General features: G+C 50.2%; 3 protein-coding genes across 4 annotated transcripts; 1 reads left to right on the top strand and 2 right to left on the bottom strand.

Moving 5' to 3' along the window:
• Nucleotides 1-371: 371 nt before the first annotated feature.
• LOC144389404 (uncharacterized) lies at nucleotides 372-4118 on the bottom strand. Of its 2 annotated transcripts, XM_078093769.1 has the most exons (3): nucleotides 2410-4118; nucleotides 703-2343; nucleotides 372-564 (listed from the first exon to the last, which is right to left on the bottom strand). In XM_078093769.1, the coding sequence occupies exons 1-3, from the start codon at nucleotides 3931-3933 to the stop codon at nucleotides 562-564; spliced, it is 3168 nt and encodes a 1055-aa protein (XP_077949895.1). In that variant the 5' UTR covers nucleotides 3934-4118; the 3' UTR covers nucleotides 372-561. The 2 variants fall into 2 exon arrangements, with proteins under 2 accessions (XP_077949895.1, XP_077949894.1); XM_078093768.1 differs by having other exon boundaries at nucleotides 703-4118.
• LOC144389447 (uncharacterized) lies at nucleotides 4044-5577 on the bottom strand. The gene is made up of 3 exons (XM_078094081.1): nucleotides 5440-5577; nucleotides 4102-5301; nucleotides 4044-4070 (listed from the first exon to the last, which is right to left on the bottom strand). The coding sequence occupies exons 2-3, from the start codon at nucleotides 5056-5058 to the stop codon at nucleotides 4044-4046; spliced, it is 984 nt and encodes a 327-aa protein (XP_077950207.1). The 5' UTR covers nucleotides 5059-5301; nucleotides 5440-5577.
• A 6899-nt stretch (nucleotides 5578-12476) lies between these two features.
• On the top strand, nucleotides 12477-14876 carry mrps18a (mitochondrial ribosomal protein S18A). The gene is made up of 6 exons (XM_040160452.2): nucleotides 12477-12684; nucleotides 12982-13013; nucleotides 13396-13500; nucleotides 13619-13742; nucleotides 14234-14306; nucleotides 14385-14876. The coding sequence occupies exons 1-6, from the start codon at nucleotides 12549-12551 to the stop codon at nucleotides 14527-14529; spliced, it is 615 nt and encodes a 204-aa protein (XP_040016386.2). The 5' UTR covers nucleotides 12477-12548; the 3' UTR covers nucleotides 14530-14876.
• Nucleotides 14877-14890: the final 14 nt, after the last annotated feature.

Below are 14890 nucleotides of genomic sequence, written 5' to 3'. Positions count from 1 at the left end.
ATTCTGTACCTTTGTGTGCACATGTGTGTGCGAGGCATGTAAACCAATGGCGTGTTCCACAGGAGACGAAGACAAATGGTGCAGGAAAGAGCTTTTATTTACTGCCAAACAGCATGTCAGATAATGTCCCTCCTGAAATAAGCTCTTATTTGAGATGTGTAAATCTGTCAAAATAAAGGTATTTCGGGATAGAATGAGATGAGATGTCTCTGATTAAAACTTGAAAAGGTTCCCGTTGCTCCCGAGGGGAGGAGAGACATGATCCAGATGCAGGCAGAGAGACATTTTTAGGAAAAGCCTTCTGAGACACACAGAACATCGGCCTGAGATTAGATCACGGCTGCATTCGAACACAAATTATATTTTGTGTGTATATATATATTGTGGCAATCCACGGGTGTGGGCAAAAAGAATCTGCTGGGAGTCACGAGTGGTTGCACAAAAAAGGTTTGATTTATTTCTAAACGTCCAAACAAAAAGAAAAAAAAGCCAAAGTAAGTTCTTCCTCTTTGGAGGGTTTGGGTCCTTCGGTCCCGCTCGACGGTCCAGCACTCGATCTCCTCACTGCAGGGAAAACAGAAGAAAAGTCCTTAGGGGTTAACGCATATGTGTTAGCGCAGGCCTCGGCCTGACGTCAGCTCCTACTCACGTCTAGTTCTTTTCTGGCTGTTGGAACGGTTGGTCCTTTATAGTGGGGCTCACCTTCATCAGCCTCATGAGCCGCAGCTGTGCCGCTCGTTGTCTCCCGGGGGGGGGCGGGGCGTATCCCCTTTTAGTCACCTGACCTTGGTGCTGATTGGTGCTCCTAGGGACCTGCACCCGTGGGTTGCCACAACTCCCCCACCCCAGCAGAAAGCCGGGACCCCGCCGTCCCGCCCACATACAAACGTCCCGCCGGGACAGTGCATCCGCGTTAGCATGTTCCTTCCCTGGTCGGTGCTCCACCGTGAATTTATAGTCCTGGAGGGTCAGGAACCAGCGGGTGACCCTGGCGTTGGAGTCCTTTGCCTGCGCCATCCATTTCAGGGGGGCATGGTCGGTCACCAGGGTGAAACTCCGCCCCAGGAGGTAGTAGCGAAGCTTGTCCAGTGCCCATTTTATGGCGAGCGCCTCCTTCTCCACAGTAGAGTAAGCGCGTTCGTTTGGCAGAAACTTTCGGCTGATATACATCACCGGGTGCTCCTCTCCGTCTCGTACCTGAGATAGTACTGCGCCCAGTCCCACTTCCGACGCATCTGTGTGGACTAGGAATGGGAGAGAGAAGGCAGGCGTTACTAGCACCGGTTTGGTGCACAAAGCCTGTCGTAGGCACTCAAAGGCCCCGTTAGCTTCGGTGTTCCATTTGACCTTGTCCGGCCCCCGTTTTCTCGTCAGGTCATGCAAGGGGGCTGCCATAGTTGCGTAGCGGGGAATGAACCTCTGGTAATACCCCACCAAACCTAGGAATGATTTGACCTGGCGCTTGGTCTTGGGTCTTGGCCAGCTGAGAATGGCCTCTACCTTGGCATCCTGGGGTCGCACGTTGCCCCGTCCTATGCGGTAGCCCAGGTAAGAAGCTTCCTCTAGGCCCAGCCGGCACTTCTTTGGGTTTGCCGTGAGGCCTGCCCCGCGAAGGGCCCCCAGAACAGCTCTCAGTCGGCTCAGGTGAGTCTCCCAGTCGTCGCTGTGAATTACAATGTCATCGATATAGGCTGCGGCATACCCTTGGTGCGGCCGGAGAATCTTGTCCATTAACCGCTGGAATGTGGCGGGGGCTCCATGGACACCAAAGGGCAACACGGTGTACTGATATAGGCCTTCGGGGGTGGCGAAGGCCGTCTTCTCTCTGGCCCGAGTTGTCAGCGGCACCTGCCAGTAGCCTTTGGTGAGGTCCAAGGTGGAGATGAAACGGGCCGTTCCCAGCCGGTCTATCAGTTCATCCACCCTGGGCATAGGATAGGCATCGAACTGGGAGGCGTCATTGAGTCTACGAAAGTCATTGCAAAAACGGTAAGAGCCATCTGGCTTGGGCACCAGTACCACTGGGCTGGACCAGGCACTGTGGGACTCCTCAATGACCCCCAGCTGGAGCATTCTACTCACCTCCTGCCTGATGGCCTCTCTCCTCGCCTCGGGGACACGATACGGCTTCACCCGAACCGTTACTCCTGGCTCGGTCCTTATGTCATGGGTGGCCACGGCGGTCCTGCCCGGCAGGTCGGAGAAGACATCCAGGTGCTGCCACACTACCTCACGTAGGTCTTGCAGCTGACTCGGGCTGAGATGGTCTCCCATGGGCACATTCGGTAACGGGATCCGAGCGGTAAGGGCCGGGGTGGGTTGCGCCGGCGGTCCTGGAAGACTCTGCCATTTTTTAAGAAGGTTAACATGGTAGAGTTGTAGGGGCCTGCGCCGGCCAGGCTGACGTACCTGATAGTTGGCTTCATTGACCCGTGTCACCACCTCATAGGGTCCCTGCCACTTAGCCAGGAACTTGCAGTCTGCGCTGGGGACCAACACAAGAACACGTTCTCCTGGTTGGAAGGCACGTACCTGGGCACCCCGATTGTACACTCTGGCTTGGGCCTGCTGTGCCTGTTGCAGGTGTTCCCTCACTACTGGCCAGACTTGGGCCATCCGGGTCCTCATTTGGTCCACGTGCTCGATGATGGTGCGATGGGGTGAAGGCTGACTCTCCCAGGCTTCCTTAGCGACGTCTAAAAGTCCGCGGGGTCTTCTCCCGTACAGCAGCTCGAACGGGGAGAACCCTGTGGACGCCTGAGGCACTTCTCTTACCCCAAACAGAACGTAGGGTAGCAATTGGTCCCAGTTCTTCCCATCGGCCTCCATTACCTTCTTAAGCATCCGTTTTAGCGTCTGGTTGAACCGTTCTACCAGGCCGTCCGTTTGGGGGTGATAAACTGATGTTCGTAGTTGCTTCACCTGTAGCAGTCTTAACATTTCTTTTAAAACCCTTGACATGAAACAAGTGCCCTGGTCAGTGAGGATTTCCTTTGCTATTCCTACCCTACTGAACAATAAGAACAATTCTTTACCCACCGCTTTGGCGGTGGCAGCTCGCAGTGGTAGAGCTTCCGGGTATCTGGTTGCATAGTCTATGATCACTAGGATGTATCGATGACCCCTACTAGTTTTGGGCAGTGGACCTACAATGTCCATGGCAAGTCGCTCGAATGGTTCTTCGATAATTGGCAGGGGGATTAGCGGGTGCCTCACTGAGGGCCGGGGGGCCACTAGTTGGCACTCTGGGCAGCCGGCGCAATAATCCACGACTGCCCTTTTCATGCCGGGCCAGTAAAACCGGGTTTCTATCCTCTCCCGTGTCTTATCCATCCCTAGGTGAGCGCCCATAAGGTGGGAGTGGGCCAGATACAATACCTTACTGGTGTAGGGGCGAGGGACTACTAACTGTTCGACTGTCTGCCCTCCTTTCTGGCACATCCTATACAGCAATGAATTTTTTGTAACAAAGAAGGGGTAAGACAAGGCACTCACCGGGTCGATGGGCTGTCCGTCGTGGGCGAGCACCCGAGCCCAGGCGTGTTTCAGGGTGTCGTCTTCTTTCTGGGCTGTAGCAAACTGGCCCTTTCTGTTCCCCATCCCGTCCGCGACTAAGGGGAATTCTGAGAACTCCGTAAGGCTCCCGCCCTCCCCCCCTCTGGGGATTTGGGATCCCTCCGTAGCGGTGTCCGTATCGGGGGTTCGGCCCCCCGCCCGGTTGGAGCCTCCTGGTGCAGTCGAAGGCGGGGGGGGAAGGGGTCTTGCCTCTTCCGGGGGGCCCTCGTCGGACGAACCGGACGGAGCGTGGGCCGCACAGGCAGCCCTGGGTCTCCCGCGTCGGATGGGTCTTGGCTGGGAGGCCCTATCGTGCCCTCCCCTCGGTCGCAGACCCCAAAATCTCTCAAAAATGGGGCAGTCGCGTCCAATGATCATGGGGACCGGGAGGTCGGGAACCAGCCCAGCCCGTATGGAAAAAGATCCCCGGGGGGTACACACCTGGATCCATCTCGTTGGATATGCCTTGAGGTCCCCATGGACGCAGGTCACCTCGATGCGTGGCCCCTCTTCTCCTTCCGCCCACTCAGGGCGGATCAGGGTAACCACACTACCCGAATCTATCAGGGCGGAGGTGTCCTGGTTCCCGACCCGAACCGGCACAGTTGCGGAGCCGGGTATTGGGGGGGTCCAACAGGTAGTCATGAGGCACCTCCCTGGGCGGTGCTGTTCCTCCGTGCTGGCGGAGGGCATGGGCACATCGCCCGCAGGGCACTGCCGGGCAATATGTCCTAACTGGCCGCACGAAAAACATCTCCACTCAGACCTGTCGGGTGTTGGGCGCGGAGCGGTTCTCGGAGCCGGGCGAAGAAGGGTTGCTGATGGCCGGATCGGAGCCCGTCCCTCAAGGCCTCGGGGAGCAGGGCATGTCCCCGCCGTCATCTGCTGGCTGACCCGATGGTTCTCCAGTAGGTTAATCAGCTCGTCCACCGACGCGGGGTGGTTCTGGGCTGCCCATCGCTTGGCGTCGAGAGGCAGGGCCCGGATGCAGCGGTCCATAACGACGCGGTCGATGGCAGCTGGACCCTCCCCGGTCACCAACCAGCTACGGGTAAGCCTCCCCAGGCGCACCACCTGGCTCCGCACGGGACCCTGGGGGTCGTACACCCAATCGTGGACCCGCTGGGCGCGGCCGGCTAAATTGTGCCCATAGTGGGCCAGGATGGCCCCCTTCAGCGTTGGGTAGTCTGTAGCCTCCCTGGTCCCGAGGTCTTGGTACGCCCTCTGGGCGTCCCCTGTCAGAAAAGGCGCCAGAATGTGTGCCCACCTGTCTTCCGGCCAGCCTTCACGTTCTGCCGTTCGTTCGAAGACCTCAAGGAAGGCCTCCACATCGTCTCCGGGGGTCTGCTTTGTGAGTAGAGCTGTTGGGGACGCGTGAGGGGCCCTTGGGGTTAAGTTCTCAGCCAGCCGGTCGAATGTCCCCTGAAGGGCTGCCATGCTCTGCACCTGCTGCGCCTGGGCTTGGAGAAGCCTGGCCATCGCGGCCTCCATTGCTTCTCCCATAGTCTCCTGCTTTCGGGGTTACGGCGGTGGAACTAAAGAATCGCCCGCATTCTCCACCATATGTGGCAATCCACGGGTGTGGGCAAAAAGAATCTGCTGGGAGTCACGAGTGGTTGCACAAAAAAGGTTTGATTTATTTCTAAACGTCCAAACAAAAAGAAAAAAAAGCCAAAGTAAGTTCTTCCTCTTTGGAGGGTTTGGGTCCTTCGGTCCCGCTCGACGGTCCAGCACTCGATCTCCTCACTGCAGGGAAAACAGAAGAAAAGTCCTTAGGGGTTAACGCATATGTGTTAGCGCAGGCCTCGGCCTGACGTCAGCTCCTACTCACGTCTAGTTCTTTTCTGGCTGTTGGAACGGTTGGTCCTTTATAGTGGGGCTCACCTTCATCAGCCTCATGAGCCGCAGCTGTGCCGCTCGTTGTCTCCCGGGGGGGGGCGGGGCGTATCCCCTTTTAGTCACCTGACCTTGGTGCTGATTGGTGCTCCTAGGGACCTGCACCCGTGGGTTGCCACAATATATATACATATATATGCAGAAAATATTCAATATTCCGAGCGGTTCTTTGGTACGAAGGGAGATTCTTAAAAGCCGTTCTTTGTGCCCTCGTGCCTCTAAATCAACGGCCGACAGGCCGAGAGGGAGGAGCATGCGATGTAAAACCGTAAAGCCGTAAAGCACGGATACAATCGGCCGGAGTAACTCGCTCTCGTTAGGCTGTAAAGGTCGTGAAGAGGGACACGTCGGAGCGGGGACGTTTTGTCGTCTCATTTATACCCACTTGACAGCAACGGGCCTTTTCAAAGACACATAAAAGCTTCAGATTTGACCGGAGGGGCATTTACTGACGTGTTTGACGGCGTCGGAAGGGGCTTGTTAAACACAAACCTTTTATTTGGGCATCTAACCCAAAAAACTCACTTAAAATACACACATTGACTTCCGGCAGCACTCTATGCTTTAGTTTGCAACCGATCATACCTGCGTGCAACATCTCAGCGGCACTAAACACACATTAGCGTTCATTCGTAGCCTCGTGGAGCCTGTGGACTCTTCATCTTGGTCCAGTCTTCATAATAAGCTCTGTTTCTATCGGCATGAATTGCATTACGCACAGTGAAAACATTACCCCTGTCAGTCCCAGGTAGTCTCCCGTCTCTGCAACAGCTGTTGTGTCCAAAGCATGAAAGAGCACACGAGACACTGATCACATGCAGGGACACGAGGGACCCGAGTCTTTGATGCTTTTGTGCTTTTTCTTTTTGCCTGCGAGCGTGAGGGGAGACTGACATCAGGGTGTTTATCAGACATGAAGAGACTTAAATCAGCTGAGGGGACTTTTGTTCGTGCTTTTCCTTTTTAATTCTGTGCTTTGTTTCCAGCCCGTTGAAGCCCATGAAGGTCCCCTGTGAGCTCCCTGTGCTCGGGATCATTAACCTCACCGCAACAAAGAAAAAGAAGATCCCACATGTGTAAGATGCCGCTTGCCAGTTGGACAGATGTTCTTGAACAAGTATTTCGGCGGCGGACATCTAATCAAATCCACACAACGAGCACAAAAACCTTCGAGTCCGCTGGTTCTGTTTGGAGACTTTGAGTGATGAGTGAGATTGTGAAGATTACTTTTATTAGCGCTGCGATTCTCGTGAGCTGTTGGGGATTACTCAATCATAACATTGACTTGCTTCTTCTCCAAGTTCCTCCTCTGCACATCATTTCTTGCTTGTCTTTCCTTCATGGGAAGCCAGATGTTAAACGCTGTTAAGAACATTTCAACGCAACTACAACAGCTAAATGAAACGTTATAATAAAAAGGAAAAAGGCTTCAGTGTCTTGGTTTGTCTTCAAACAGACAGGTGCATTTCTGACGCCTCCATCTTCTCAAAGGTGATTTATTTATTTAAAACACAAACTCATCAAACGACATCTTCTAACAAGCTGCGTTGGTGGATAAACGCTTGTGCTGGCGCATTAGCAGAATGCCAGCGGCTCTGCGTCAGGTTGCCTGATTGTGTAAAGCAGAAGAATCCAGATCAGTTATCGAGCGAGTTTCTTATTGATGCCTCAGTATCTTTAATAGAAGACTTTATGGAGAACCCGACTGGACCTTTAATCCCACTGGGCGTGAGGAGCATTGCGCATGTTTCATTAAATGATGTTCCTCTCGTGTGAGTGGCGGGGATTTGACACGTGAGCGCTTCCACTCGGTCACAATGCTGCTGTGGGAAAAAAGCCGCTCTCCCTCCGTGGAATTTTCCTGGAGAGTTTTCCTTGTGCTTGACTTCCCCGTCCTCATACAAACGAGTGGGGAGATGGAAGGACTTCACATTTGCTTCTTTTCAGCGTCCAGTCTTTTGTTGCATCACGTCTCTTTGTGTTGAGAAAATGTCTCCTAATTAAGGCCGATGCATAAAGACTGTAGAAGCTCTTGACTGATCGCCGTTCACTGTACAGCTTCTTCTCACCGTGGCAGACTGGGCGAACACACACACACACACACAGTGAGGCTCTTAGGGTCTCATTCAGGGAACAAGATGTATTGGACGTGGTGTTAAAATACAACAAAAAAGAGGGTAGTAAAAATAAGATAAAAGACGGTCTCAAGTTGTTTCCATGAATGACCCCCAACTGGGAAAGGAAGGGAACAAGGGACAAAGATCACGTCCCCCATCGGGGAGCCTCAAACATGTCTCGCTGGTGGTTTTGTACATCGGGAAACAAATTGCTCCGACGGGAAAGTCATTAAGTCTCCGCATTCACTCCACTTGCGCATCGGAGACATTTAGTGCTGCATCAATAATGTCCCTTTGGTTCATTTAAAGGTTTATGAACACAACCAGCGCCTCATCTGCCCAATTCTACCCACGATATGAAAACGTGTGTTTAGAGCCTACTGGGCTCCGCCTGTCCCCCACCCGTCCTGTCAACAACCTGGCGTCCCGTCACCCGGTCTCACTGACGGACTAATGAGGGTGAAGAAAGGTGACCGTGTGTGGCACCAGGTTTCTTTAGGGACCAGGTGTGGTTCACATAGAGGAGCAGCCACATCGACATCATCACGTGGTGAAGGTTCCAACTCGTCACAGCCCAGATGTTACTGTCCACCAGCACACTACTCCTTCTACAGCTAATATATTGATTAAATATAAAACCCAGTCAGCTGAAATAGGTTTGTTTTGGGATGTAGATTAGCAAGGAGACATTAAAGTAACAGATTTATCAATGGAAGTTTCTGACCTATATACAGAGGGAGGTGTTAAGGCCACACTGAGATAAGCATTGCTTTGATGAAATGCACGGTGGGGAAATAAAGTAGGAGAGGCGAGACGGAGATGTCAAGAAAAATAATTGAACTGTTTAGTGAAAAGCACCATGAGTTCACGCCTCTCAAACAGGAAACGGTCTAGGAAAGTCATCATTGGTTCGGGTCAAACTGTCATCTCACAGCGGGATTTTCCCACTGAACTCATGGAAAAAATAACAGGTGACACCTTTCTGCAGTTCCCTTCATCTCTACGGCGTTTTTGAGAATTGATTCATTCTCACAGCACCGGTCAATGCAAAATCAAGTCCCAGCAGGCAGCGCCTTCCTGCAGAAAAGCTTTACCGTCCCCGTCCCCGTCCACCAACGTAACTGTTAGCATCTAGTTGGTGAACATAATGAAGCGACGGATGAGAGCTGATGTTGCTCAGGGTCAGCTCAATGTTTGCACTTGCCGGGACCTTAATGCGGCCGTGTTGACTTACTACGGTTATTATGTCAATATTGTGTTTTTAGCTTGTTGCGCTGCCCCCAAGTGGCCAACAAACCCACTGCAGAAGGAGTGAATTTACGATAGCTACTAAAAGGTAGGTGGGTACACATTGTAAGCACCAACAGCCGTTCGTTGCAGCTCAAATAAAGTGGAAGGTCCATAAATATAAATGGTCCCCTCATTAGTCACGTACTTACTTGGAGACGGTCTCTCGGTGAAAGGGACTGCAGCCGACTGGAAATCTGGTCTAAGTGAGAATACCGCTGCAGGCGCCATGGCAACGTGCACAAGGAGGAAGTTAAGAGCAAAGGCGACCGCGGTGGGAAACTAATCTGGGCAGTGCTGCAAAAGTCCACACAGCGTGAGGGGGCCGTGTAGCACCTTTAGAACTTCCTCCAGAGCTTTTTTCTTCCATCTCCTGCAGGTGAAACACGAGGCCTTCATCAAAAACACATGGAGATAAAATGATTCCAGGTTGTGTTTGTAGTACAAGGCATTGATCCTCCTGCTTTAATTGACTTCCTTGTTGCTATCCGCTGGGGGTGACGAACACAACTCCACCAAAGGAAGAGAAGAAAGGGTAAAAAATGTTTTCAAACACTTGGGGAGAGACACTCAGGAGCCGAGGGGCTATTGTGCGCTTTGTATCGCAGGCGGTGCAGACTGCATGAATGTTGTGAGGATTCCGAGCGGAGCTTGTCATATATAAAGCGTGCATATGAGATGGAGGGGAGCATGTGTTTGTGTGCGATCGTGTGTGTCGGACAGAGGACAGAGGCTGGCATCCTTCAAGATGAGGGGGTGGGGGGGGGGGGGGGGGGGCTCTTCAAAGAGCAGTGGTTTGGTTGAAGAAGCCCCGAGCCATTTAGCACGTACACCCAAATAAGTGCCGGAAGGGTGGTGAGTGAGAGGAGCTGAGGAATGGAAGAGGCCGCGGGCCGGGTGGGGGCCGGGGGGATGCTTGGAATGAAGATTTGCGTCACTTGCAAGAATACTTTACCTCGACTTTGTGCTCCGCCGGCCGAAACCTTGGCTCCTTGTTTCCAGTCGACTGCTACGTCGAGCCTCGTCTTACCCGCGGTGGGGCCCTCGAACTAAACTCACTCCCTTGAAGGAAAAAAAAAAAAGAAAAGGCTAATTGTGTTCAGTTGACTTCCTTGGATGCAACAGCTTTTACAAGTTAATCACCCAGGAAAGCCTCTTAGTGACAGCTATGCCTTAATTGCATACCGGACTGTGCCCATCAATTTGGATGGCAGCAAATCCACACATTCCATCTTCCTGGGAATGAGGCGTTCTGTCGGGAGACTTTTGGCTCTCTGTGAGAGAACTCCTCACCTGAGGAAACACTCAGCAGAGGCATATTAGAGCCGAGTCCTTCGGGATTTCAGGCTCTGAGTTCTCAGATCCCACGGAGCTCCTCACACGACCCTCTTGGACTTCTCTTGTGTTCATACCCTTCGGCAGAGACTATCGCCATGGGGTCCTTGAGTCTTCACCAAGACATTAAAGCGCAAACAAACGGAGCGGTGCGGCAGTAAAAGGGGAATGCGCCGTGTGTGTGTGATGGTACCGTGCCCACTGCTCGGTCCACGCTGCGCTTCAGCAGTTTGGCCAAGGAAGTGGGGCTGAAAACTCTAACATTTTCCACACAGCAATAACTTCCCCCCACGACACCGAACCAACATTGCTTCAGCTTCCCCCGGCGCTCGCTGCGAAAATGTCAGACCAGCTCTTTTCATCTGAGGGAACTCCTATCTGATTTACTCCCCCCCCCCCCTCTTCCTCGGCTGAGGCGCCTGTTTGTACAGGGCCATGTTTCATTTGAATATCAAAGCCTGTGAGGAGGTGGCCAGACACTTTAAATGCCATTTTTGGGGTTTCTCTCAAGGAATGTGACTGCTTAAGTGTCCCTGACGGAGGGACCTGATCGCTGAGACAATGCTCCCTTTGTGGCCGCGGGGTGATGGAGACCTCCATCTATCTACTCTGTGCTCCTTGGAGGAGACGGGCACAGACATCCATTTGCATCTTCGTGAGCAGCTCTTTTAGGCTCCACAATTGCGATGGCATTCAAGTCCCTGTTGAACATTTTTCGGGGGGGGGAGGGGGCATGAAACCAAACAACCACGATGGTGAACATACCTGGGAAATTGCAGAAAGAACGACTTTGTCTCCAGCGTGCGTCAGGACAAAGATCTTCTCTGTTCCATTGTTGCTGTAGTTACTGGAATATGTGTAGCCGGCGTGTCACATCCAAGTGGTCTAATAGCAGTAAATAAACAACTACGATGTCCACAGTCCACGATATGAAGCATCCCTTAATAAAAATGCATTTCCAATATGCTAGATTCCAAAAGCCTACGGCCCGATTCCAACATATTTTACATTATTTATATATTTTTGAATGGGGGTCTAACAAGCGCATATCCTTCCTAAAACACATGTATATTTGAATACTTAAAATAGTGCATAACTTTGGTTGAGGCTTGCAGGGTTTCTTGATGCATTACTAAGTGTGAAATCCTTTTGAATGGTACAAACAAAAGGGCCTGTAAACGGATACTAGAGAGAACGCTGCACACACGGTGCTCATAGCAAACTGAATGTTACATATTAACATTTTCATAGGTCGAGTGAAAAGCACCATGGCTCCACGTCTCACAAATATGAATGATTTAAAGGCTAGAAGAGTTATCAATGGTTGGGGTCAAACTGTGATCTCATAGCAGGACTTTCCCTCTCAACATATGCAAAATATAACGGTCTTGGAGCTGTAATGGCTCATGGTGACACCTGTTTCTGCAGTTTATGAACTTGCAGGAGATCCTGCAGAAGGAGATGCCCGTGCTTTAATTCATCTTACAGCTTTTATTTGTGCAGGAACAACTTTCATAACTGTCTTTTACTGTGTCCAAGAAGGGACTTATGTAAGCAGATCTATTGTTGCAGCCTGTCTCGCCTTTCTCTGTGCTTTTTTTTGTTAAAACAGATTAAGCCGTAAGAAAATTCCTGAAAGACAGCAAACAAAAACATGAGTGCACAATGGCATTGCGTTCTCACGATAACACTACCGAACATCAAACTCTTTATCTTCTTTGAGTCTCTGTATCGTGCACAAGAATCTACCTGTATCCTCGAGTTTCTACAACAAAGCACAAGCCTTGGCCTTATCTTTGTTATGAACTCTCAACATTTTAACAAAAGCAGTGCAAGGATGAAAGTATCTCTCGGATCCACGTGCTGCAGTTTATCACAGAGTGAAATTATTTCCCCCTGGACTGGCACGTTATGTTGAAATCCTGCATTCTAGGTTGTGATATGAATGTCACATTAACCGTAACCGGGAGTTCTCCCTTGTTTTGGAAAGGCTACACTTTTCAATATAGAATATCTTCATTTCTCCTCTAGTGTTCAACTTTGCTTGATAATGTGCAGCAATTTGCTTTGTGGTTTGTTGCAGATTAATTATTTGGGCTAGATCTTGGTTTGCGAGATGTCTTCTTGTCCTTGGAGGCAAAGTTTTGATTAACGATTATTGTTATGTATCTGTAATTTAAATGTAATATCCTGTGTACCTTTAAAAAAATCAAATTACGTGTAATACACCTACCTGGGGGCAATTTAGGTCTATCTATTTACTTTATCAAACCTGCTTTCTGTTGGAATCGTCCTCTTTCTATTCTCGCGAGATTTCACCAGACCGGAAGAGACGACGGCGAAGGTCGGGACGTAAACATGGCAGCGCGCAGTGTGCTGAGGTCTGTATGGACCTCATTTTCCAGTTTGAAATTAGTGAACACGAAGGTCCAGCAGGGGATGAATATTCCACAACTATCGGCTGTAACCATCCAGAGTCGAGGCATCCGCCAAGGTACGATTTATATGTAGGAGTGAAGAAGTTAACCCGCCGATGTAAGAACCGCTATTGTTAGCTAGCATGCTAACGTGAAGACACTGACAGCGATTAGAGGCCGCGTGTAAAACTCCCCGTAGCACCAGAACAATACAGAGAAAAAGAAAACCACACCAGCAGAAGCTGGTTTAAGTGTATCAGCATAACCATCACACACATGTAACCACATTCCGACCCGGCAGCACTGTGACATTAGTTGTTTTTGTATTTAAATATATGATCAAACATCTGTCATCATAAAATGTTTGTTTGCAGTGGTGGAGAAGCAGGAGGGCAAAACAACAACGGTAAGTAAATCCAGACTAATCTGCAACTGAAAACGTGTTGTTATTGTTGTCATCTTAGTGAATTCGGATTATGAACGATTCAAACCCCTTTTTGCTTTGTTTTTTATTGTTAAATATTTACCTTAAATCTGCTGCAGCGCTCAGAAAAAAGACACTAGATTTGCTCACTCTCTTTTTGTCTCACACGTACGTTCACAAAATAAAACATGTTTGTGTGCCGGCTCATTTCATCACAGCATGCAGGCATTTAGTCTTCCAAAGGACATTAGCACACATAAGCTAGTGCGAGTCCACGTTAAAAAAAGAAAAGCATCGTTTACTCTCTTGCTGAATTAATATCCAGTTGACCTGAGGAGAAACCTATTTGATCACTATCTGTCAGATTGAGGGACAAATAGCGGACGTTCCAGCAGCACCCGAGCCCCCAAACCCTGCAGCCAAGTGTCCCATCTACAGATGGAATCTGCAGCACAAATACAACTACACGGTAAGTCCGTCTACTGGGTCACAAGGAAAGTAATCGCAGACATCCTACACAAAATGCGTGTCAGCTGTTTATTGTGTCTGGTTTGCTTCCTCGTCTTTTTTGCTTCATAACGCTGCAGGACGTCCTGTTGCTGAGTCAGTTCATCAGGTCAGACGGAGGGATGCTGTCAAAGAGAATCACTGGTCTCTGCCCAGAGGAGCATCGCAAGATCGCCGTCTGCGTTCAGATGGCTCAGCGAGCAGGTCAGTGTCGCCGCCTGGTCCTGTGTGGAGCGGAATCTTTGTCTGATTCAAAAGACTCTTTTATTCATAATCTTTTCGTTTCGTAATCCGCAAGATGTCAGATGCATATTCCAAACACAGTTTAGTATTGCATTGAATCTGATGCTCTTAAGATGGGGAAATGTTGCACCATCTCAGAGGAAACATATTCATTGACCCAAACGACCAAAATAACATTTTGTCTGTCTGTCGTGATGCAGAGTAAAATGTTTTTTTGCAGTTTTGCCTGATAAATTCATTCTTTTGATTGATTAGTCGACAAATAGTTTCAGCAATGTTGATCTCAAAGACATTTAAAACCCAAACTGGGAGAAGTTTCTAGTTCCTGGTTGTATCGTGTGTATTTAATACATCAATGGTCGCCACAAAACTCTCTGTATCTGTTGTACCTTTTCGGACCTCGCTAATAATGGATTTCGATGACCTAAAATGGTGTTTTCTCTCCCTTGAAGGTCTGCTTCCGGACCACAAACCCAAACTTCCAGAGGACCACGTCCCGAGGAGGCCCAAGCCACAGCTCAATAGGTAATGTATACATGTGTGTGTGTGTTTTCTATCCAACGTCAGTGCAACTGAAACCAGCAACGATCTTGTGTTGTACAGATACCTCACTCGCTGGTCCATTGACACGGCCAAACCCATATATAGAAGTGGACTGAAGTGGTGTAAGAAGCGCATGGTGGTTGGCAACCGGCTTCTCCAGGACAATGTGCGTTACGGTGTCAAGCACCTCAACATAAGGCACTGAAGGACCGAAGGCCCGGTGGACCAGCGGCTGGGTCAGAGTGGGTGGGCCCGTGTTCTGCGGAGACGCTTGTGATATCTCCGTGAGAAAGGGCCTAAAAGCTTCACCCGTCTGTATTTATTCTACCTTTTGTTTATCGAGCTGCGTCACCCTTTTAATGAAGCAAACTCTGCGTGACCCTCGGACCGTCTTTTCTGTCTCTGCTGGTTTTCAAAAAGCCCTTGAAGTGAACTTTGTGACAAGCCAATGTGAGCAACAACTGGGTCAGTGTGACAGTTTCAAAGTAGGTGGTATATTGACTGTGTATACTCAAGGCAACGCAGATGTGCAAATAAAAGCGGTTCTGCTTACTCTGCCTCTCAAC

Source organism: Gasterosteus aculeatus, chromosome 18 (genome assembly GCF_964276395.1).
Source record: "Gasterosteus aculeatus chromosome 18, fGasAcu3.hap1.1, whole genome shotgun sequence".
Taxonomy (NCBI): Eukaryota; Metazoa; Chordata; class Actinopteri; order Perciformes; family Gasterosteidae; genus Gasterosteus; species Gasterosteus aculeatus.
The sequence above is the reverse complement of the archived record's forward strand: the minus strand, read 5'-3'. Positions and strand labels throughout refer to the sequence as shown.

Bases quoted from the DNA above. Each gene is read 5' to 3' on its own strand.
- mrps18a (XM_040160452.2), top strand. From the start codon at position 12,549: ATGGCAGCGCGCAGTGTGCTGAGGTCTGTATGGACCTCATTTTCCAGT. The intron at 13,501-13,618 runs GTAAGTCCGTCT...ATAACGCTGCAG, and splicing joins AGCACAAATACAACTACACG to GACGTCCTGTTGCTGAGTCA. The intron at 14,307-14,384 runs GTAATGTATACA...TGTGTTGTACAG, and splicing joins CCCAAGCCACAGCTCAATAG to ATACCTCACTCGCTGGTCCA.
- LOC144389404 (XM_078093768.1), bottom strand. From the start codon at position 3,933: ATGATCATTGGACGCGACTGCCCCATTTTTGAGAGATTTTGGGGTCTG.
- LOC144389447 (XM_078094081.1), bottom strand. From the start codon at position 5,058: ATGGGAGAAGCAATGGAGGCCGCGATGGCCAGGCTTCTCCAAGCCCAG. The intron at 4,071-4,101 runs GTTACCCTGATC...AGTGGGCGGAAG, and splicing joins TGATAGATTCGGGTAGTGTG to GAGAAGAGGGGCCACGCATC.